Source organism: Sceloporus occidentalis, unplaced genomic scaffold (assembly GCF_023333645.1).
Source record: "Sceloporus occidentalis isolate IW3139 unplaced genomic scaffold, rSceOcc1.0.p SCAF_148, whole genome shotgun sequence".
NCBI classification, from domain to species: domain Eukaryota; kingdom Metazoa; phylum Chordata; class Lepidosauria; order Squamata; family Phrynosomatidae; genus Sceloporus; species Sceloporus occidentalis.
This window is the reverse complement of record NW_028317128.1, coordinates 251,721-275,064: the sequence shown is the minus strand read 5'-3', so window position 1 is coordinate 275,064 and position 23,344 is coordinate 251,721. Positions and strand designations below refer to the sequence as shown.

Genomic DNA, 23,344 nt, shown 5'->3' with positions numbered 1-23,344 from the left:
GATGTTATAGTACGTTCTAAGGTCACTAAGTGGTTAAGGTGCTGTTCCACTTTCCCCATTTCTATGGCCTATTTTTCATGATCTTTAAGGTGTAGACCTATGTGACCTCCTTTATTTGGCAGTTTTGCTCCTTTTTACACATATGACGGCTTTATAAATCGCTGCTTTATTGACGCACACACTTTGGGCTCTAAAAAAGCTATTACAGGGTAAACTCGTCCATAAATTATTTTAATTAATTGCACTTCAAAGATCTTCTCCGCCATGAAGAATCACCGCTTCATCTTATGGGTGACCTTCTGCGTTCTGGAGTGCGCTCGGCGGACTGTTTGCTAATTAAACAACGTAATGAATGAAGTGACAGCGACTCCGCGTTTATTTCCGCTGTTTGCGGCTGCAGGTAGAGGAATTGACTCTGGAAGAATAACATCATTTTTTCTTATCCGACCCGGGGCGGAATAATTAAAGATTCTGATAAATGGTTTGTAGAAAGGGTGGCTGATATCCGCATTAATCTGACAGTGGAAGTTCTTCAATGACTCCGATCCATCAGGAATACATTCAGTATTCAGTGAGCCGGCCCTGTATAATGTATAGTTAAATCAGTGAGCCGGCCCCTATATAATGTATACTTAAATCAGTGAGACGCCCTGTATAATGTATAGTTAAATCAGTGCGCCGGCCCCTGTATAATGTATAGTTAAATCGGTGAGCCGGCCCCTGTATAATGTATAGATAAATCAGTGAGCTGGCCCCTGTATAATGTATAGTTAAATCAGTGAGGCGGCCCTGTATAATGTATAGTTAAATCGGTCAGCCGGCCCCCTGTATAATATATAGATAAATCAGTGAGCCAGCCCTGTATAATGTATATAATGAAGCTCTCAGGGTCAGTTCTTCGTAATGCTCGGTGAAGGGATGTTTAATTCTCCTGTCGCTGTAACTTTGTGTTACGTTGCAATCGCCATAGCAACCCATGGAATGCTTCTGCGATTGCTACACTGTTCCCAGTCATAACAACCAAAATGTGGCGGCTTCGCGGCTCGCACAGGCTGGACACTGAGGCGGTATTTTGGAGAATGACCTGGACAGTCTGAGACGCGTCGTGATATACTGACCTGAGGCGGGAAGGGGGTTTGTGGGTAAAACGCACTCTGGGGAGGAAAAAAATTAAAACAAAATTGGATAAAATAAAATGGCTAATATCCTGGACACCAATCGACTTTAATGTATAGTTAAAGCAGCGAGCCGGCCCCCTGTATAATGTATAGTTAAAGCAGCGAGCCGGCCCCTGTATAATGTATAGTTAAATCAGTGAGCCAGCCCCTGTATAGTGAATACACTTAAATTCAGAATTTAGAAGAAATCTCATTTCAGCCTTTTGGAATTCGTCTGTCTCTCTGTTTTCTGGATTTTTTGTGATGTTTAGCGAAGGAAAGGTTATTAATATAAATGATAAAAATACACATTCCAGGGCTTGATTACAGCTTCTGGAGACATTTCCTATTTTATAAACACGTTTAATTCCTAGCTGGCATTAGGGTATAATTTACATCTCAGATGACAGCTCGTAATTAGATGAATATTATCCCGTTCGTTTGGAGTAAACGACTACCTAACAGCTGGGAGATTAACGCCGTTTCTTTATTTAATCTGATTTATGTTTAGAGACGTTTACAGACTTATATTAAAGGTTTTAGGTACTTTGCTGCGCCCTGACCTTAAAGCTGCCACTTCTTATAGCAGGAGCCTGGGGGAAGCATTTTCCAGCGCACCTCTCACTTCCTCAGCCTGACATTGTGCCCTGCTATGAAAGGCAAGTCATGTGCGACAGGATATTCCTTCCCCCAGTGAGGAAATACAAGAAACGCACAGTTTGAGATGACTGTCCCGGTTCTTTTTATGGTTCTAGATAGTAGATACTGGATTTGTGATGCTTAACACAATGGGGATTAAAGGTGTAAAGACTCAAACCTTAATCAGTAGTTGGTCTCGTCTTAGATTCAGGAGCCGTATGTCTATCCCATGCATGTTTAAAACCCTCGCTGTATTACCCTCTACCACTTCTGCTCGGAGGCTGTTCCACTTATCTACCACCCTCTCAGTAAAGTAAACCCTGTTTGTTTCTGTGAATAAACAAAATCGGGTCCTTTCCATACATCCCCACAGCGTGTTACTTTTATCTCATATGGGGTATTTAACTCCACAAGAAGACATTTTTTTCTACTCCTATGTCTTGCATAAAAAAAGGGGCAAAGATGACAACCAATAAATTCTGGCTTCATGTGGTTTTGAGTGGCTTTTTTATTTAGTGGCTGTGGTTAGAGGCGTGGCTGGGGCAGGGCTATTTGTGTAACTGGGTGGGGCATTTAGAGGAAGAATAATGGGTTTTATTTACCCAGTTTAATTTATAAAGCCGTTTCCTGCTGTTTCTATACACATTATCGGGGCTTTTAGGGCTGTAGAACCCTGCGATCCCCTCATACCCTGCAAACATTCTGACCTCCTAGAAAAGAGGGGCATCGGGGGAGGAGAGAGGGGCATCGGGGGAGAAAAGAGGAGCATCGGGGGAGGATAGGGGAGTACAGTAAGAAAGAGAGACATCAGGGGATTTGGGAACCAAGAGGGAGTGGATAAACTAAAGTGGGAGACTTGACAGGTGGTGCTTTCATTTAGGGTACAGCTTAAACATTGTTACAGAAAGACAAATCATATTCATTGCATGGCTGCCTTTACAGTACAACTTTAAACAAGAGAAGGAAGCTGTTCTTTTTCGCTTTTATATTCTTTCCCATTTATCTGAAATAACTCCTCCGGCAGAACCAAGAGCTGCAATTACAGCAAACTAAAGTAAATGAATGAAATGAATGTGAATAGCGGAATAGGGAGGTTCAGAAAATCCTACAAAAGTTAACAATCACCGTAGATAATTAGCTGCAATGCCTGATTTAGCCACAAGATGGCAGCGCAGCCTATATGTTAATTAAAGGTAACGCTTACTATAATTTATTGATATATATAGCGCCATTATATTCCGCAGCGGTGTACAATGCATAGGCAGCACATAACAAACAATGCATGGCATAACAATTTGGATTTACAAAAAATAAGGTAAGGAGGACACTGCTCAAATGTATTTTGAATACTCGCGCATGTTGGAAGGGGCAATCTCAAAGTCTATAAGAATATCCCTACGCACTATCCAGCATTCATTTTTAATGCCCCCACACACTGAATAATTGATTAATATTTTGTTTTAAACAAACAAGCAGAGCTTCGCGTCGCCACATAAGATTAATATATTGATAGCCTCTTCCGAAGCGATCTCATTCCTCGACGGTCAGCTCGGGCTCATTCGCTGCAGTTTATCCCGAGTTTCGGATTAATTTTATCGGAAATCTAAAAAACCTTCACTATCGCTTTAACTCTTATTGTGCTAGGAGCTTAGCCACCCATTAAACAATCTGTGCCTGCGCCACGACTGTAACCGCTAGCTGAGTTTGAGAATCCAATGATACCAACACCCAACGACAAAGATAATAAATAAAAATAATAAAAATATTGTTTTAAAAGACACAATGTAACAGCGAGGTGGGCCTGTGATGCGGGACAAGCCAAAGCCAGATCAATGGCTTTATTTTGTTGAACCACAGATGAGCCACTCCATGAGCTTTATCAAGGTCGGCACTCACAAGGTCAAAAATCCTAAAACAGAGGACAGGTTGGTGCTGGCTCGGCTCCATATCGTCCTCTTCCACTAAAAAAGAGGCTCTAGATGCCACCTAAAACTCCTAACCAAGTGTAGTGTGACGGGTAGTATCTTACTCTATGGAAGCTGGCCAACTATGGACCTTGGGCTGTCTTCCTGCGGGGCTGGTTCAGCAATATCTGTTTTTGAGAAGAAAGAACTGAAACCATCCATGGCCATTTGCCAGGACTTATAGAGGATACTCAGTGTATAGGAATAGGCTCATACTTGAGTGTATACTCACCTTAGAGCTATAGGCTAATATTTGTGGGCATCCACACTGTATACGGATAGGCTTGCATTTGAGTGTATATTCACTATAGAGGTAGGCTCATATTTGAGTGTATACTCACTGTAGAGGTATAGGCTGGTGTTGGTGACCCCTAGTTTGTTAGTAGCCACACAGGTGTAGTTCCCGTAATGCTCTTCAGTGACGTTGGCGACCACCAGAGTAGATCGGTTTCCAATACTCTTTATTTCCAAGCCCTGGGCGCTGTTTAACCTATAAGCAAAATAAAAAAAAAAACCTACGATTAGCTTCATAATGGGATCATTTTTTCCATTTAAATCCACATTTACAGATCTAGCGCAGTCGCCATGTAAACCACGATTAAGATTAAATACTTTTTAATGGTAGACGGCGGTCGGGGGTCTGCTGCTTTACCCGGGGCCATCACTGCAGATTGAGGTTTTAGAATAAAAACAATGATTGCGAGGGTTTTTTTTTTATTGCTTTAAGGACATTAAACAAAGATGGCTGTATGTTTTACGTGTTGGCTAAACTTTAGATTACATTTAGATGTTTTTGGTTACTTGGAAGGTGGTAGATAAGTGGAACAGCCTCCCAGCAGAAGTGGTAGAGGGTAATACAGTGAGGGAATTTAAAAATGCATGGGATAGGCTTGTTGGTGGCTTACCTTGTGTCATCCTTGTACCACTCAAAATCAGGGATAGGCTCAGCGTTGGCCACACAGCGCAGGGATGCCCGCTTCCCAGTAATGGCTTCAATGCTCTTGGATTCGGTTATGATAGGAGGGTCTGTAAGGATAGAACAAAAAAATTAAAATCTTCCACCTACAGACATTCACGTTTTTGTCTTGGGGTGCTTGGTAGAAATAGCTACAAAGAGACATGGAATTTAGTTCTCACAAACATAACCATTGTAAATAGAATGCTAAATAGAATTAGATTTTTTACTTTACTGGGAAGGTGTTAGATAAGGGGAACAGCCTCCCAGCAGAAGTGGTAGAGGGTAATACAATGAGGGTATTAAACATGCATGGGATAGACATACGGCTCCTGAATCTAAGACGAGACCAACGACTGATTCAAGTTTACAGCAGGAAAAAGACCTCTAGTAGAGTATCCTGGTTAGGATCTATAAATGTATCCAGTTCCAATTAAAAATAAATAAATAATAAAACCTGAGTGGAAAGAATATTAATTATCTTGCTGTTTGATCCGAAATGTGGTTTTTTTTTTATATTCTCCATTTCAAGAGCTCGTCGACTATCCGTTTCTAAGAAAACATCAAATGTCGAATACAATAATAAGGATTATTTTGGCAAAGCTTCTTTTCTTGTCTCCCAATCTCTGTGCTTGAATTTCATTTACTTCCCCACTTAAATCGCCTTAAGCAAAACCTCCAGATACCGCATGTTCTTTGTTATTTCAAGTCATTTTATTTTGCATGTCCTCCCCAGAATATCTTCCAGGTGTCAATTTAAAAAAATATATATTATTTTTGTAATGTGCCCTTTAGCACTCAGTACATTAATCTGCATCTCCTCTGTAATGTATTGAACACCCCACTTTCGCTCAGAGGGTTCATCTGCTTTCAATTCTGTAATGCATCACATGCACAAATCCTTCTGGCAATCAATAGGTTAATCTACTTTCTGCTCTGTAATGCATCACGCATCTGGCACTCAGGGGGTTAATATGCCTATGTTTTGTAACATATTGTACACACCTCTGGCACTGAGAGGGTTAATCAGCTTTCTGTTCGCTAATGCATCACACATACCTCTGGTTCTAAGGGGTTAATCTGCTTTCTGTTCTATAACATATTGCACACCCTTCTGGCAATCAGTGGGTTAATATGTTTTCTGTTACGCAATGCATCACATGCACACACACCTCTGGCAATCAATAGGTTAATCTACTTTCTGCTCTCTATTGCATCCCGCACCCCCTCTGGCACTCAGGGGGTTAATATGCCTATGTTTTGTAACATATGGTACACCACCTCTGGCACTGAGAGGGTTAATCAGCTTTCTGTTCTCTAATGCTTCACATATACCTCTGGCTCTCAGGGGTTAATCTGCTTTCTGTTCTCTAATGCATCATGTACCCCTCTGGCAGTCAGGGGGTTAATCAGACGGCTGGATTTCATTCCCAGGCGTCAATAGCTTGAGCGCCACTAGATGTCGCCAATGGGTATTGTGACGGAAGCCTCCATCACTGGGGCCACTGGAGAAGCCTGACTGCCAGCCTCCTCCCTATTGACTATGGGCCCTGGGTTTGTAGAGACTTCTGTGGCTACCCCCAGCAGTATCATCTCATCACTGGCTGAGGGGATTATCTCCAGCGGACAGCCAGGATCTGCCACCAGGGAGTGACTGCCATTCTTTGATGTTTAATGTTGTATAAATCAGTCTCCCCCCTATTGTATTGTTAATCCCGTTACTGCCCCTGTTGTCTCTGAGAGGCAGATTAAGGGGGCGGTTTGTGTCCCAATATCTTGTTTTATGTTAATGTGTGTTTTGCTGGATATATCCAGCTCTGTGTGTCTAAAATAAATCAGTCTTCGTTTGGTTTTACCCTACACTGAGTCTCGGCGAGTGACTGGGGAACCGGGGAAAGTGTGTTGTCCCAGGCTAAGGGAGCACAAGACAGCGGAGGTAGTCGGTCGGACTAGCCAGCTCCGTGACAGGTATCATTGGGCGTGGTCCAAACTTAGCCCCACCCACTCGCCTCATGGTATATAAGGCCCTGGTCATACTCACAGTTCACAGTAATCCTGACTTGCTTGACATCTGCGGACGCTACTTCATTGGCTGCCTTGCACTCGTACTTTCCAGACTGCTCCCGCGTGATCCCCTGAATATCCAGGAATTCCTCCTCCCCCTCGAACTCCCGGGCTGAAAAAAAAACATAACGTCACGAACATGACGGCGCTGCGTAGATCGACCAATACCCACAAAAACTCCAAAAAACAGATACACAGAGTGATACATAAATCACTAGATCAGGAAAATTGTTATAACTTTCTGCACGTTGCTTAAATAGGCAACGTTTAGCAGTAAAAATACCTTAAAACTGTTAAAAAGTTTTTGAAAAAAAAATATTATAAACCACAAAGACAATTTTTATAAATTTACTTTCTTTCTGTCTCTAAAAATATAAAAAAATTCCCTGGGATTTTTTTTTGGGGGGGGGGAGGAGTTGCCACCATTTCTGGTATTGAACAAAAATCAAAAATACCCATTTTTGTGGCAATCGACTGAATTCCGTGCACCATTCCAAACTGGAGATGGAGCTGTTGGCCAAGAAATCAGTAGAAAGTCTAGTTTGAAAATACGTGGACTTTTTCCTCCCCGTTCAAAGGTGATAATGTAACGGAGAAGAGCTAGCAGCTTCTTTTAAGAATAACCAAACAAGGAGGATGCTTTATACAGAGAGAACAGAGCGTCCGTCCTCAAGGAACCTTCAATGCACGCTTTCCCCTACAAAGACAGAACAATCAATATCTCTTTTATTTTTAATTTCTGGTTTTCGGCGGCCCGTGCGGCGAGTGATAGATCTGTCACTTTGTTATTAAGTCTCTTTTCCAAATTGCTAACGGGGGCCTTCGCTAAGAAGTGTGAAAACAGAAAGGTGTCCTGACTGATTAAGCTTAGTAAATGGGGTTGGTGAATTATAGATGCTTTGAAATGTTTCTTAGGGTGAAGTGCTTGAGGGTGAGGCATAGGTGGCGCTATAGACACCATAAAACATATTTAAAAATGTCTATTTTGGGTATAAATTAAATACACTCACTTCTTACAGAGGATTTCCCACTAGTTTTTTATCACTAGTAGCAGATTAAAAATACTTTTTCAAAAATATTGCTCTGTTCTCTGTTTTAACCTGTTTTTGCCCCAAAACATAATGTTTTCATTTGAAATGTTATTTGATCCCCGATCTACTAAACACCCCGACTCCTTATCATACTGCCTGTGGGGAACAATAGAATGGCTCAGTCTTAATCACCCAGCCAGACTCTCTGACTAACGAAAGTCTATGGAGGAATGGACTTCATTAGCATTGCCATAAAGCATCAGCTCAGTGTTGTGGTTGAAACGGGAAAGTCACTCAAAATATCTCATGATTTGGGTACAATCAGGGACAGCCATACAGTCTCCTTTAGGATACCGCGGTTACGTGATGATGCAAGATTATATATAGGGGTATTTTTTTAAATTAATTTAAAAACAAGTTACCTTAATGAGAGGGTGGTGGATAAGGGGAACAGCCTCCCAGCAGAAGCGGCAGAGGGTAATACAGTGAGGGGATTAAACATGCATGGGATAGGCATACGGCTCCTGAATCTAAGACGAGACCAACGACTGATTAAGGTTTGAGTCGTTACAGCAGGAGAAACAAGGGACTGGAATAAACCTAAATGTTATTTTCTGCACTAACCCCAATCTCGCTGCTGTAACAATGTAACCATAGAGCGTCAATATTCATGACTTCCGAAACGTGGTCACCATAACGCCTACAACATCTTTGCCGAATCTGGAGTGTTTTTTTGGGTTTCTATATGTTTGGTTTTTTTTATTTTACACATTGTACTGTAGCTGCCTCCAACCTGCATAATAAATGGTAGAACCGACTGGCCATCTCCTGGACGGCTGCCGGTTCTCGGCGGAAGGTCTCGGCCGAGCGATCTTTATACTGAATGCATATGACATTTACAGATTAAATACACCAGGGGCACGATCAAGGGTGCAAAGCACAACTGGAAAACAGCCGTGATTTGTCTGCCGTGCTATTTAGTTTTCATCTGTGCCGACAACCTGTCAGCCTAAGTAAGGGCTTCGCTAAATGTTCAATTTTTTATAAGTACTGCAATAAAACCGGCAAGACACTGATGCTGATGGAAAAGATAAGTACAATATCTCTTTCTTCATTATTTTAATATGGGGTCTTCACTGCCATATTTTTTTTTCTTCTTGTACATATCCAACCTGTTTTCATTTCTCATGAAGTTATCTGTTAGACCCCCTGAGAATAAAGTGGGAAGAGGTGACTGGGGGCAAATCACATTTTTAGTACACATTTCATCTCACTGATTTAACTATGCATTATGAAGGGCCAACCTCAATCCTACAACAGAGCTCAATGGAAGCCTTCTACTATTTATAATGTGCTGTGTGCATAGCCAGACACACCAGTAGATGGCAGCACTGATAATCAGTGTGTGATGTGCTGTGCGCATAGCCAGCCACACCAGTAGGTGGCAGCACTGATAATCAGTGTGTGATGTGCTGTGCGCATAGCCAGCCACACCAGTAGGTGGCAGCACTGATAACCAGTGTGTGATGTGCTGTGTGCATAGCCAGACACACCAGTAGGTGGCAGCACTGATAACCAGTGTGTGATGTGCTGTGTGCATAGCCAGACACACCAGTAGGTGGCAGCACTGATAATCAGTGTGTGATGTGCTGTGTGCATAGCCAGACACACCAGTAGGTGGCAGCACTGATAATCAGTGTGTGATGTGCTGTGCGCATAGCCAGCCACACCAGTAGGTGGCAGCACTGATAATCAGTGTGTGATGTGCTGTGCGCATAGCCAGCCACACCAGTAGATGGCAGCACTGATAATCTGTTTTTTTCCTTCGATTGTGGTCTATCTTGTTAGTTACTCTATGGTTTTATATCCAGAAAAACAAAATTTTGCAACACTTGTTGCCCCTGTCTATCTATGAATTCATAAACGGCACATAAACTGTTCTGATATACAATAGCTACTGACTTATAATACAATGTTGCTTGTCATGGGGCCTTATGGTCTCTTTAAACAGACAGTAAGAACAGCCTTGGGTTTCTAGAGCCGGTGACCAACTATGTTTGCAATGGCACGGTTAAAAACCAACAGCGCCCCCTAGTTAACATACATGAACTACATGGTAATAATACGTCTGACATAGGGAATAATAATTAAATGTAGGCATAAAAGTAAATTCCAACTAGTTTTCTTCTAGAGTGAGTAGCTGTATACATTATCTCGCACGGATTTACAGAATCTATTATATCCAAAGAGTTTTTTTTTACTCCCATTCCGACTTATCTAAAAGTAATTATTGTAGCCGATTTGCATTTCCAAGCCGCTAAAAATGTTATGGGACTTAAGCCTATGGAGATTGTATAGAAAGAATGATGCTCGGAGATTTGGATCCATCTGTTTCCAGACAGTGGTGGGAGACTCGGAACCCCCCGTTCTAAAGCAGGGAATTTAACCTTGCGTCTCCGATTTATTTATTCATTTTTTTTTTTAATGAACTGTTTTATTTGAAAGCAGTCAATTAATATGCAAGGAATTAAATGCGCAAAAAGTAAAATTTGTTGTTTAATAGCACATCAGCGGGACGGGAATGACAGTGAGTGATGGCGCGTGTGTACGCTTGCAATTTACCTGCCAGTGAGTTTGCGATAAGGTTCCTAAGCAGCTGCAATTTATCTTTTTACTAATTGTGGAGATATCACGTGGAGGTCTCTTCTACTCCGGTTACCGTTTGAAGGTTAAATGATGATTCGCTTAATATAAATATTGCCTAAATTGGCCAAAATATATAATTCTGGGTTATAATTACAAGTACCGTTGGCCGTATCAGTCGAGCTATGGTTGCGGGTCTGCCTTGCCAACTCCCGTTGAGCCTCTAAATAAGTAGACTTGTGCATTCGTCTTCGGGCGAACATGGAAACAAACAGGAAGAGTGCGTTTTCGTGTTCGTTCCGAAGACACGCTGAAGAGAAGACAGCGGCGGTAAAACGTAGGCGAAGACGAAGACTCACACCACGAAGATCTTCGTGATCGTCTTCGTCTACCACTATCCTGTGACAGGGCCAGGCTAGCTGGCTCATGTGTCATAGGAAGTTTAGCCGGGTCACGGAGCACTTTTGTGTCCGGTTCTGTATACCGTGACCCGGTAATATATTATATTGTGTTTATTGTGTAACCGGCCCAGAGACTGATGTGGATTCAGCCCCAGCCTTCAAAGAGACGATCCTATAATCTGGCTGGGGCTCTTAATCATCCAACACAGCCCTGTCTGCCCAGACGGCCCCCGCACTACAGGGGGGATAACACAGGTGGGGGAACCCATTGTATTCTGTAATCCCCTCACCTGATACATCCCCTGTATACTGATGGGATTTGTGATGGGATGTGGCTGATGGGATTGGGGGTTGGGTTCGGTACACATTGCATTGAGATTGTATATAAATTCTGTGTGTTTGTAATAAAGAGAGCTCTTCTTGGTTTACTACGAATGGTGGTCTGGATGATCCGTGGATAGCTGAGTGCTATCCGTATGAGGGACTGACTGGTGATTCCTCAGCCCTCAAACAGGGGTACCCAGCCTTGGGTACGGTGACCCTGTAACATTGGTTGGCAGCGGTGGGAAGAATCCCACGATTTGGGTGAAATCCAAACCACCAACTGGGATTGCAGACGAGAGACACCGAGAGAGCTCCTGGAGGTTTGTAGCAAAGGAAAGGCTACTCTGATTGCGGACTGCAGAGAGATGGACCGGCACCAGGATGGCCCAGAGGAGAGCCTCGGACTGAGTGCTCTACAAAAGAACATTCTATGGCACCTATCCCTGTACCCAGGAGGGGCTACATCGGAGCAAGTGACGGCGGTGATTAAAATGTGTCACCAGGAACTGAGCCGGAGTGGGTCTGTATCTCCCAGACTAGGGGAACAGAACACCAAAATATCATACCAGGATATCCAACCCTTCCAAGAACCAGAGGATGAGACAGACCGGGTTACAGCCGAGGTGTGTGAGCTGGAACACCAGCAATGGCAGTTAGAGTCTGCGCCTGCAGACTGGAGGGATGATTTCTCCCATCCCCACTTTGAAACGTACTGGGCACAGTACTGGACAATGTGGGATATACGAGTTCCACTCCTGGGGGAGAACCCGTTGCCGGAGTGGGAAGACGAATTGAGGGGTCTCATATATGCAGAGCTCGACCTCCAGAGCCGCTACCAGGGATTCTCCCAGCAGTTAGCAGGTGAAGACCACAGCGACCCTCTGATGCTGTATAGCCCCGTCGACCCAGGACTGATATATGATGCCTTCCAATTTGACTCGTCCTTCGGAAGCCCCTGCCAGTACCGCAGGGATACAATCTGGGACAACCGTGCAGAAGTCCTGGTTTATGCTATTCCCCCCGAGCTGGAGGCTGTTATGGATTGCCTGGTCCAAGAGGAATGGCAGCTCGAGAGGCACTATAAAGAATTGCTGCGGAGAGTGGAGCTCCAGGAGTTACAAGGAGACTGGGAGCATGGTACTACAACTTGCAGGAGTGGGACCGAGGTCCTCTTCACCTACTCCGCGGCCCCTGCCCTGGCGAGAAGAACCGAGGTCCTCGCCAGCAAAAAGAAGCGGAGGAGGAAGCCAAAAGCTCCGACCCAAGTCCTCACCAACAACCCTGGCTGCTCTACCCCGGCAGAAGAGATGACTGTCCCCACCGCCCGAGTAAGTGGCACAATCCCCCTCACCAAACCCCTAGCTATGCCCGTAGAAGCCAGGGCCCCAGATTGTCCCCTTGATTTCCCGAGTGTCCTGGAAGAAGCCCGGGTCACTGCCCCAGAGGTTCCCACTGAAGTCCCCGGTGACCCGGTAGAGGCACCGTTCCCCGACCTAGCGAGGGCGCCAGAGGGGCTGCCGAGTTCCCCGGGTCCTCTCAGTAGCCTGGCGCAGGCCCTGGTTCCTATCCCTGTGTTCTCCGAAGTGATCCCTGGTTCCCCAAGTGTCCTCCTAGAAGCCCAGGTCACTGTCCCAGAGTGTTCCTCTGACTCTCCCCGTGCCCAGGCAGAGGCACTTGTCCCAGAGAGGAAGATCGAGGGTCTGCTTAACCCTCCCGGTGGTCCAGTATTGGCACCTGTCCCTGCCCCGGAGTATTCCCCTGGGTCCCCTGAGTACCCCGCAGTGCTGCTTAGCTCGCCTAATAACCCCGTAAGGGCACCCGTTCTTGTCCCAGAGTGTCCCCTAGGTCACTCCAGTGTCCCGGTAGAGGCCCCTCTTACTACCTCTAAGTGTTTCCCTGGTTCCCCGAGTGCCCCCGGCCCGATCAGCAGGGTTTTCCATCCATGCAACCACCCTGGCCTGGCAGCTGCCCCAGACTCAGTTCCCAAGACTAGGGAGCAAGAGTCTCCACGTGCCCCTGTTACCCCGGTGAGGGGGATAGCCATGTGCCCCCGGCTGAGCTGGGACCGTCCTCCAATTCACAGAGGACTACTGACTATCCTTTTGGGCAACCAGGGCCCTGGCCCACCTTCAATGGATGATTCTGACAAAGGGGGCCATGAACTAAGGCCTGCACCTTTGAACTTTGTCCACTCGGACAGCCTGCAGCAGACCCGTGTGGATCTGCCTGGTCTGCCGGACCGTTGGTCAAGGGGGAGATCTGTGACAGGGCCAGGCTAGCTGGCTCATGTGTCATATGAAGTTTAGCCGGGTCACGGAGCACTTTTGTGTCCGGTTCTGTATACCGTGACCCGGTAATATATTATATTGTGTTTATTGTGTAACCGGCCCAGAGACTGATGTGGATTCAGCCCCAGCCTTCAAAGAGACGATCCTAAAATCTGGCTGGGGCTCTTAATCAGCCAGCACAGCCCTGTCTGCCCAGACGGCCCCCGCACTACAGGGGGGATAACACAGGTGGGGGAACCCATTGTATTCTGTAATCCCCTCACCTGATACATCCCCTGTATACTGATGGGATTTGTGATGGGATGTGGCTGATGGGATTTGTGATGGGATGTGGCTGATGGGATTGGGGGTTGGGTTCGGTGCACATTGCATTGAGATTGTATATAAGTTCTTCTTGGTTTACTACGAATGGTGGTCTGGATGATCCGTGGATAGCTGAGTGCGATCCGTATGAGGGACTGACTGGTGATTCCTCAGCCCTCAAACAGGGGTACCCAGCCTTGGGTACGGTGACCCTGTAACATCTCCCCAGTCCCTTCCTCTTCTAACTTACCTTGTCTTCGCGGCATCGCGGCAGTTCGCGGAAGTGGAAATCCGCAGGTTCGCCGTCACGGGTTACAGGGCAGTGCGAATGAGCTTATTGGTCGCCTACAGGGACCTCCTCTGGCATCAACCAATTGGTTGATGCCAGAGGAAGACCCTGCAGGTGACCAATAGGCTCACTCGCACGGCCTTTGTAACCCCTGACAGCGAACCTATGGATTTATGGATAATGGGAGCGGAAATCCATAGGTTAAAGGGCCGTGCAAGCGACCAATAGGCTCACTCGCACAGCCCCTTAACCCCTTAAGGTGCAACAAGTGCACCAGGAGCCTAAAGTTAAAAGTTAACCCCTAATGAAAGTTAAAAAGTTAACCCCAATGCTGCAACTTACCCGGCAGATCCCACTGGTCTCCCTGTTCTATCAGTTAATAAATGATAGAACAGGGAGACCAATGGCATCTGCCGGACAATTACGGCACCAGGAGTTTAACAGTCTGTACGAGCGACCCTATTGGTCGCCAGCAGGGGGCTCGTCTGCCATCAACCATTGGCAAACGAGCCCCCTGCTGACGACCAATAGAGTTGCTCATACGGACATTTAAACTCCTGGCGCCAGAGCTGCGTTAACCCCGTATTAACCCCTTAAGAAAAACCGAACACGAAGAATGTCCGCGAATATTCGCCCGAAGAGAAGACAGGACCAGGCGAATATTCGCGGAATACGAAGAGCCCCCTGGTGCCCAAGTCTATAAATAAGCAGATGTCTTCTCCTGTCTTATCCCCCAACCAACCAATAGATTGTTAGCTCATAAGATCAAGGCCGGCTTCTCCTTCTCTACCAACTTTTCTTAAGGAGGCTAATGTTATTGTCATTTTTAAATTGTCTGATTATATATATATATATATATATATATATATATATATATATACTATATATAATACTTTTAGCTACCTGTATTGTAAGACCGGAATCTAATACTAGAGGGTCAGAGGCTCAGATGGAACGGAAGGAAGTTTTACTTTACTGAGAGGGTGATGGATAAGTGGAACAGCCTCCCAGCAGAAGTGGGAGAGGGATAATTTAAGCACGCGCGGCTGATTCTATGTTCGCCGATACACGAGTTGGTTAATTGGCTAAAAATTAACTTAAGGCATATTGGACAGCAAAGCCATCTTAATCACATCCAAAGATATTGTTTCGAAGTAATTACTCATTTTTTATTACATTTGGTAATCTCAGCAGTGCTTGATGGTTCATTTCTATAATGTGCAAGCAGTCGATCTTTCTCACTTTATTGTCTCCTGTGGTCCAAACAGAACTCATTAAGAGAGTCGAGCTACTCTTATTAAAATGTGAAAAATATTTAGTTATTATTAAGTTTCTGTATTGTAATAAAATGTACCCGGCCGTCTCGTATCCTAATAGACTCTATTAATGTGCTTAAATGATAACTTTTTACTTTATTTTTAAAGTTTCCATAACTAAGCAACTCTAAAGGGATGCTCCAGCCATCACGTGTACTTTAATGCATATGATAGCTGTGTGGCTCCTTTAACTTGCGGAATGCCTGCAGAATCCCCCCAATTGCCCCTTGGTAGATAGACGTAACAGAGTCCCAGCAGAGGTGGTAGAGGGTAATACAGTGAGGGTATTAAACATGCATGGGATAGACATACGGCTCCTGAATCTAAGACGAGACCAACGACTGATTAAGGTTTGAGTCTTTACAGCAGGAGAAACGGGCGATCAGATGGGGGCCGAATGGGGCCGATCTGCCGGCAGGTTCTATGTTTCTGTTCCCTTGTCATCGCCGGTGATGGGAATTAGACTCGGCGTGGTGTTTCTAGATGTCAGCGTCTTGGAAGGTTTCCGCATCATGAATTTCCACCCATTCAGCACTTTGGACAGCGGCAGGACGTCGGCTCTCGATGTCGGCTGAAGCTGAAAGATGACGAGAGGCCGCGTGCCGAGAACTCCACCGATATAAACAGGTCCTTCCGCGCGGACCGCTGTCTGAGGGGGTGTTAAAGCTCTCGGGCCGTCAGGTTGATAAAGGTTAGCATGACACCGAACACGTCTCGCCTCTTGCATCGTTTGCAGTTCCGTTCTCCGAGCTAATCTATTCTGCCCGCTGAATACCGTCCTGACGAGAGAGCGTTGTGAGGTCGTAACGAGGCGTCGGATGTTGGAGGAGACCACTTCTAGATGGAGCAAAGCCTTTACACGCGGGTTCATTCTCAGTCTGATCCTCATCATCTCCCCAAATCTGGCGGAACTCGATGTAATATTCACGCGGGCTGTGAACCCCCCCCCTACACCTTTTGACCAAGTACCTTCTGGCCCTCAAGTTTATTTTGTTTGTTCAACAAGGTCGTTGTTAACCTTGAACACTCCAGAAAAGAAACAGAAACGGTCCAGTGTAACCATTACCACCTAATATATCCATGAAAAGACCCCAAATATCAATAAAAGGATTATCGCTAAAAAATAAAAAAAAATCTTGATCCATCATATCCAAAGTAAAAAAAAAAAAAAATACTAAATAAATTGTGTATACTTTTAAATAATCTTTTATTCAAATCTAAAAACTTTAAAAAAAAAATTAAATTATGGGACTGGCATAATAATCGGGTTGTTTTTTTCCGCCAATGTATTTTTTTTTATTTTTTTTGGGGGGAATTTTCCAAAAAGATCATTTCTTTTTGGAACATTGACAAACAAAAAAAAAAGCAAACAATGCATTGGCGGAAAAACAAACAAACAGATTATTATGCCGGTTCTTTGAATCTTAAAATCAGAATTGGGGTTTGGGCGGTTAGTGCATTATAATTGGAAACGGCAAACGTTTTCCTTGTGAAAAGGCTACAAATTTAGAAGAAAGAATTATGCTGGCATCGGTACAATATTCTTTCATGAATGCTTTTCGAACAATCGGTGTAGGAGACTAGAAAGGCCATGTGCACAAAAGGTGCGCTCTGAGTATTTATTTTCTATGTGATTATGAGCGTGGCATAGATTTAGATTGTAAGCACTTAGTTATCTGCTTTTTGGCCCAGAATCAAAGGCACTCTGCATTTTTCTCAAAGCCCAGTTCTTGATGGGAGCTTTGGAACAATTACTATTTAAATTTCCGCAAATGCAAAATAGGATATGGGGCTGATCACCTTTATGATATTATTTATTTATTATAATTAAATAATTATCATAATATTTATATATTATTTATATTATTAATTATATTATTTATTTATTATTTACATAATTTATTTATTATTTACATCATTTATGTATTTATTATTTACAGAATTATTATATTATTTATATTTATTGTATTATTTATATATTATTGATATTTATTATAATTATAATTAAATAATTATGATATTATTAAGATATTGTATATTATTTATTATAATTAGATTATTATATTATTTAGATCGTATTTATATTATTAATTATATTATTTATTAGAGTTAAATAATTATTATATTATTAAGTGGGATATTTGCCAAGGTTATGTCCCGAGAAATAAAAATTTAAATAACATGCGGAGGGAGGAGATTTGATGTCATGTCCAGCCTCGTTCACATTATGTGAGCCTTATGTTTCTATAATGTATTTATTGGAAGGTTTGGATTTAGAGTGTTGGTAATTTTTTTGTTGATCGCTGGAACCGTTAAATGATTGGACGGGTTATTGTCTTCCATGTCTTCGTGCGAGGAGTCCAGCAAGCCCCCCTTACAGACCCTCCGAGGGACATCCTTCACAATAATTTGTCATCGCAAATCTCGACTATAGCTGGAAATGGGCCATATCCAAGGTCAGAAAATATTTTTTTTCATTTGTCGCCTTAAAAGGGGTTTTTCAATCTTCGTTACAGAAATGTGAGAATTTTAAACACAAAATGAAGTAAGATTTTTTTTTTAATAGTGCAATTTACATGATGTTCTGAATACATTTTAAGGACTAAAACATGAAAATTGAAATGTAATAATATCCAAAAATAGAATGACCTTTCCAAATAGCGCTTTGAAGACGGGTCTTACAGCAAAATGGAAAGGAAATTGAAATAATTTACATACATAAAGGTGGAATATATGGATCTTTTCCCGCGATGCCCGTTCTAGTAAAAGCGCCTTCTTAATATTCGGCCGAGATGCAATTAAGCATGATAAATATTGTGTTAATGATAATGCCTCTTTTGGAATGACTCGAGCGTTGGACGTCTCCCCACCAGCCGGGATTACAACTAAGGTCACCCAGGAAGAGCGGTTCCCTTCTACCTGCTTTGCTTCGTGATGTAAAACAAGCACTTAAATGAAAGGACACTCCAGCCAACCTATGAACTTTAATGCATAGGATAGCTGAGATATCCCTTTACATTTTTATGTTGCACTCCTTACACTGCATGGCCAAAAGTATTGGGACACCTGCCCATTACACCATCAGGGACTTTGATGACATCACATTCTAAATACATAGACATTAATATGTAGTTGGTCCCCTCTTTGCAGCTCCAACGGCTTCCACTCTTCTGGGTAGGATTTCCACAAGATTTTGGGGAGTTTCTGTGGGAATTTTTGCCCGCTCATCCAGTAAAGCATTTGTGAGGTCGGCACTGATGTTGGACAAGACACCCGGCTCACAATCTCTGTTCAAGTTTCATCCCAAAGGTGTTGGATGGGGTTGAGGTTGGGGGCTCTGTGCGGCCACTCAAGTTCTTCCACAACAAACCCACCCAACCCTGTCTTTATCAGTGTTTGGTGTCCCAATACTTTTGTCCATATAGTGTATGTGTGCTGTGTGCTCAGGCTACATAGTTGACTTCCGCCCTGGCGGTGCCTTTGCTTAAAAAGTAGAAAGCTAACATATGACATCATCATGTCACAGAACTCAGAAGTAAGGACCATGGAGCTGGACAAGGTTAGTAGGCGTTCTGAAGGGTTCTGAGAATACCCCCCTGTGCAAGCGATTTATCTTTTGTTTAGTGAATGCGTAATAAAATACTTAAAAAAACACTCTAGAATTTTTTTGGGGGTTTAGTGAATTGGTCCAAAAAAAAGAAATTGTAAAAATATTCGCATAATAGTTTTTGTTCCAAGTTGTTTGGGATCATATGTACTGGGAAGCGAGTGAGAAACCGTATCAAGGATTCATTTGGCATCGCGATGCCACTCGGTAAATGTGAGCTGGGATGAGACAGGAGCTCCCCAGGAGAAACATTAGAATTAGAGGAACACCATAAAATGTGTATCTCTCACTAAGAGCAGAAAAAGCCTCCGGCGCTTTCCATTTTATTTTTTTTTTGCAAATCAACCTTCATCAGTTCCAGTGATGTGAGTTACATCTGCTGACAGGGTCTTAAAAAGGACCACACTGAGAAAACCATGAGTAGATAAAATCTTAAAGATCTTGAAAGCCAACACAAAACATTACAAATGAACGTAATTAGCTTAGAATAAAGAGTTTCTGTGTGCCAGAAAAAAAAAAGAGCAGCCGTACTGGGTGTGCTGGGTATGTCAACGAATCCTATATAGAATGTGAAGAACCCGTATCAATATGTTCAAGAGTTCTGATCTAGAACTTTGGGCCACCAATGAAGAACAAGCTGGAGATATTGGCCAGACGGAAGTCTTTAGAACTCCCAGACATAATGGGATCGATTCAATTACCCGACTAAAGTGACGTTTGCTCCACAGTAAGGGATTCAATGTCCTGACTAAACCACAAACAACGGTAAGAATGCTCAGAGAAGCCCGAGCCATTGAAAACCCTGCCCTGAAGACGACGAGGTGAGCACTTTGTAGGCCAACTGAAGTGGATACATTTTTGCCCCTGCCTTTTTTTGCCCCCCCCCCCCATTCCTCAATATAGACCCTGTGCAGGAAACGATAAAACACACGGAAGGACATGTTGGCAGTAACTGTTTCAAGAAGTTCTGTGAATAATAGACTTCGATAAACATGAATCAGGACAGACGGGTGCTTCTAATCTAAGTTGGCTGCGTTCCTAGACTTATTCTGGGAACTCTGCCAACTCTTTAATTGGCCCTTTACAAGTTATTACAGAGTTGGCAGAGTTCCCAGAATAATTCTGGGAATTCAGCCAACATTCCTTTCATCTGGTTGGTGGTTAAGCGGTCCTGTAGTGTTGATATGGCCATTTCTGAATTCTGGATGAGAACGTCGTTGCGCATGTAGCCAGGAGCAATATATTGCTCTTCATATCTCCCGACTACGACTAATTCTGGAGCATCGAACCTATATATACCCCAGCAGTCTAGGCTGTATTCTCAGATTAACCTTTCTTGCTTCTTCTTTCTTCTACCTGCCCACCCTGAGTTGGTTCGCGTTCGGTGAGTGACTGTGAACACCAGGAAGTCCAGGAAGAAGGTGGGGGTTTCTGACATTAGCTGTGGGCAATGTGGCTATACTGCCAGGGGCTTGTGTACAATGCCAAGGCTTATGTTGCTGTTTGGGCCTGAGCTTTGTTATCGATCCCATAAAGGGAGCATGTATTAGCTATATGACAACAATTAGCAAGTTGAAAGCAGGGGAGGAATAAGTCACCAGGACGTTAGGATGGCCGCTCCTTCTGATATGTATATTATTTGGAACCGTATGGAACGGGAACATGACAGATCTGTTTTAAAGCGTGACTATGAGGGGTGATGGGGTGTGGCAAAGAGATTAAACCCGTGTAGGTGTCACACATATGATCCTCTACATACGTGTCAAAATAAGTGGAAGTAAACGCCAACGCCGGAGAGACTAACACAGCGTGATTGGGGGATGGGACGGCGTTTTAATGAAGCGTCAGGAAGCTCATTTATCTCGGTGAGAGTCCATTGAAGTCTGCGGGACACGGAAACCCTCCCAGCAAATATCTCAGAAGTGATATCTCTGAAGAAGACGACCTACTATAATGAGACGGCACGATACGGTGCTTGGGATTGGAAAAGAAAAAAACAGAGGAGGTTGGAACCTGGAACTGCCTTTCAGTGCAGGTAGTAGAGACAATAAAATTTTGAGATCTTGGGTTTGATCAAGATTATCCTGAAAAACCACATCATTTTGGGGCTTTTGTACGGAGGAGAATGATTGAACCACATGGGGTACGCATAAAGCTATCCTGAAAGATCAGATAAATGATGTTTTCGGAGGAGACTTAAGAGGCCTGTTGGTGTAATGCAATCCATGCATTTGCTGTCGGTGAAAGGGTTAACATATTGTATTCATGCAGCAGGAGGTATACAGGTGGAGGGGTGGGGAGTTATCGCTGTTGGGAGGGGGGGCAGTAACGCAGCGGGGAGAGAAGGTCGCTTTGCTAAACATCTAATCCCCCCCAAGTTCTTTTCTTGCCGCAAACACTGACCCTGAACTTTGCCATCCATGGCGTGCGCCTAGCAACCGTTACCAAGAAGATGTTCCGAAATTCAGAACAGCCTCGGCAGGCTGGTGACCTTCGATCATGGAGTACGAGACACGGACGCAGCGTGTCCCAAACATGCGCAGGAAGCGTGTTTCATTTAACGAGACGGTGTGGGGGGGGGCAGTAAGGGCAGTTTCCCCGACCCGTCGATACATGCAGTCAGGGACACGGGGGAGAGAAGAAGCCACAGGCAGGAAGACGCATCCGCTGATCTGATTTCAGGCCAAAAGAGGCAAAAAGCATGAAACCCAGAGGGGTCCGGAAGAGGTTGCGGAGAGAGGGCAGTAAGAAGCCCCCCACGGGTAGCGTTACAGCGACATCACCTCGCATGCTGCACCTCCTAAAGACAAATAATTCTACGATTAAAGCTTCTGGACGAACATTGACATCAATGAAACAGGAACTGTCTTCTATGACATCATTTACATGAATAAATATTTATTTGTCTCATACCTCCTACCTATCCCTGTTTATCATAGCAAGTCCCCCTTAACCCCAAATCCCTTTCCTCCCACATGCCCCTCTTTCTTCCCCTGATGCCCCTCTTTCCTCTGCTGATGCCCTTCTTTCCTCCCCTGAAACCCCCCTCCCCCCCTGTATGCCCCTCTTTTGTAGGAGATGCTGGGTATGAGGGTATCACAGGGTTCTACAGCCCTAAAAGCCCCGATAATGTGTATAGAAGTATAGCATTATCTATCTGTCTATAGATTTTGATTTCTTCTACATTCAAGAAAAAAATGGGAAGTAACATTCCGTAGCCTGAAAAACCCTAATGAGCTGACGCTGCGGCGGCAAAACAAACGCGAGAAACCTTCATATATATTCACAGAGCTGAAGTGAGAGTCGGCTTCTAGACAGGTTCCTGCACACAGCAGAAGCTACAAAGTAACAGTGGGAATAGTCAGTTCTCTAACCCCCGCTGAGCTGCGTGCCTATTAGGTGTATCCATATATATATAAATCTAAATATATATATATAAAATAATATGAAATATTATAATAGTATTAATTAGGGTCCAACTAAAGGTAGAAAGATAAAATTAGTTATAAAAAATATAAAACTAAAAAATCCTTACAAGAACAGCTTTCAACTACTCAGCTTCAAAATTTGCTTTACATTTTTTTTTTAAATATTAAAAAAAATAGTACAACAATCAACTTTCACCAACTAATTTGTATTAAAAATATATTTTAAAAAAGTAAAATAATTAAATAACTCGCTTTAAGTTAACCGTTTCTGGTCCCCATCGACTGTACTGAGGTCTCGTGTTTTAAGACTTCCCATTAAATTCAGCACTACTGAGCTTGGTCGCCCCCTGCTGGACTCTATTGATTTTACACAGAATTTTGCAGACTTGGAACTTCTGGGATGTGATTAAATTCCGTTCATAAATCCAAAGAAGATTCACATGAGCTCACAACCGAACATCAGAAGTTACATTTAACTTCGCCCTCTTCGTTGAATTTGTATGAATAGACCTGTGCTTTCTTCTCATTTCCTATTCAAGGTTTCCCAGCCTCTACTGTAAGGCATTTCCATTCATACACTACTCTTTTGGTACCACATTGTACTTTATAAAACCGCTTTATCTACTCCAATGTAGATTTTTATATTTTTTATAATTCATTTTATCTTTCTGCCTTTAGTTGGACCCTAAATAATATTATTTTAATATATAATATTATATAATATATTAATTTAATATTATTTAATATTATTTAATTATTTTAATATTCCTACAACTGAACCTTACACTTATTAGGCTTATGGTATCATCAGGAATAATAACAAAAATAATAACAATACATTATTTTTACTTATTATTATAATATGTATTGCTATATTTATTATTATTAGTATTATTATTATTATTGTTATTATTATTAATGATATATAATGCACT

The 23,344-nt window shown here is 43.2% G+C and overlaps 1 protein-coding gene across 1 annotated transcript in view; it reads right to left on the bottom strand.

The window, feature by feature from the left end:
• Positions 1-4,006: 4,006 nt before the first annotated feature.
• Positions 4,007-23,344, bottom strand: part of LOC149280702 (limbic system-associated membrane protein-like) — a gene marked incomplete at its 5' end in the record, with an annotated part of 138,899 nt that continues 119,561 nt past the window's right edge. The window contains 3 exons of the mRNA XM_089500123.1: positions 4,007-4,250; positions 4,666-4,786; positions 6,757-6,891. Of these exons, the coding sequence (XP_089356249.1) occupies positions 4,007-4,250; positions 4,666-4,786; positions 6,757-6,891 (500 nt within the window). The remainder of the gene's footprint in view (positions 4,251-4,665; positions 4,787-6,756; positions 6,892-23,344) is intronic.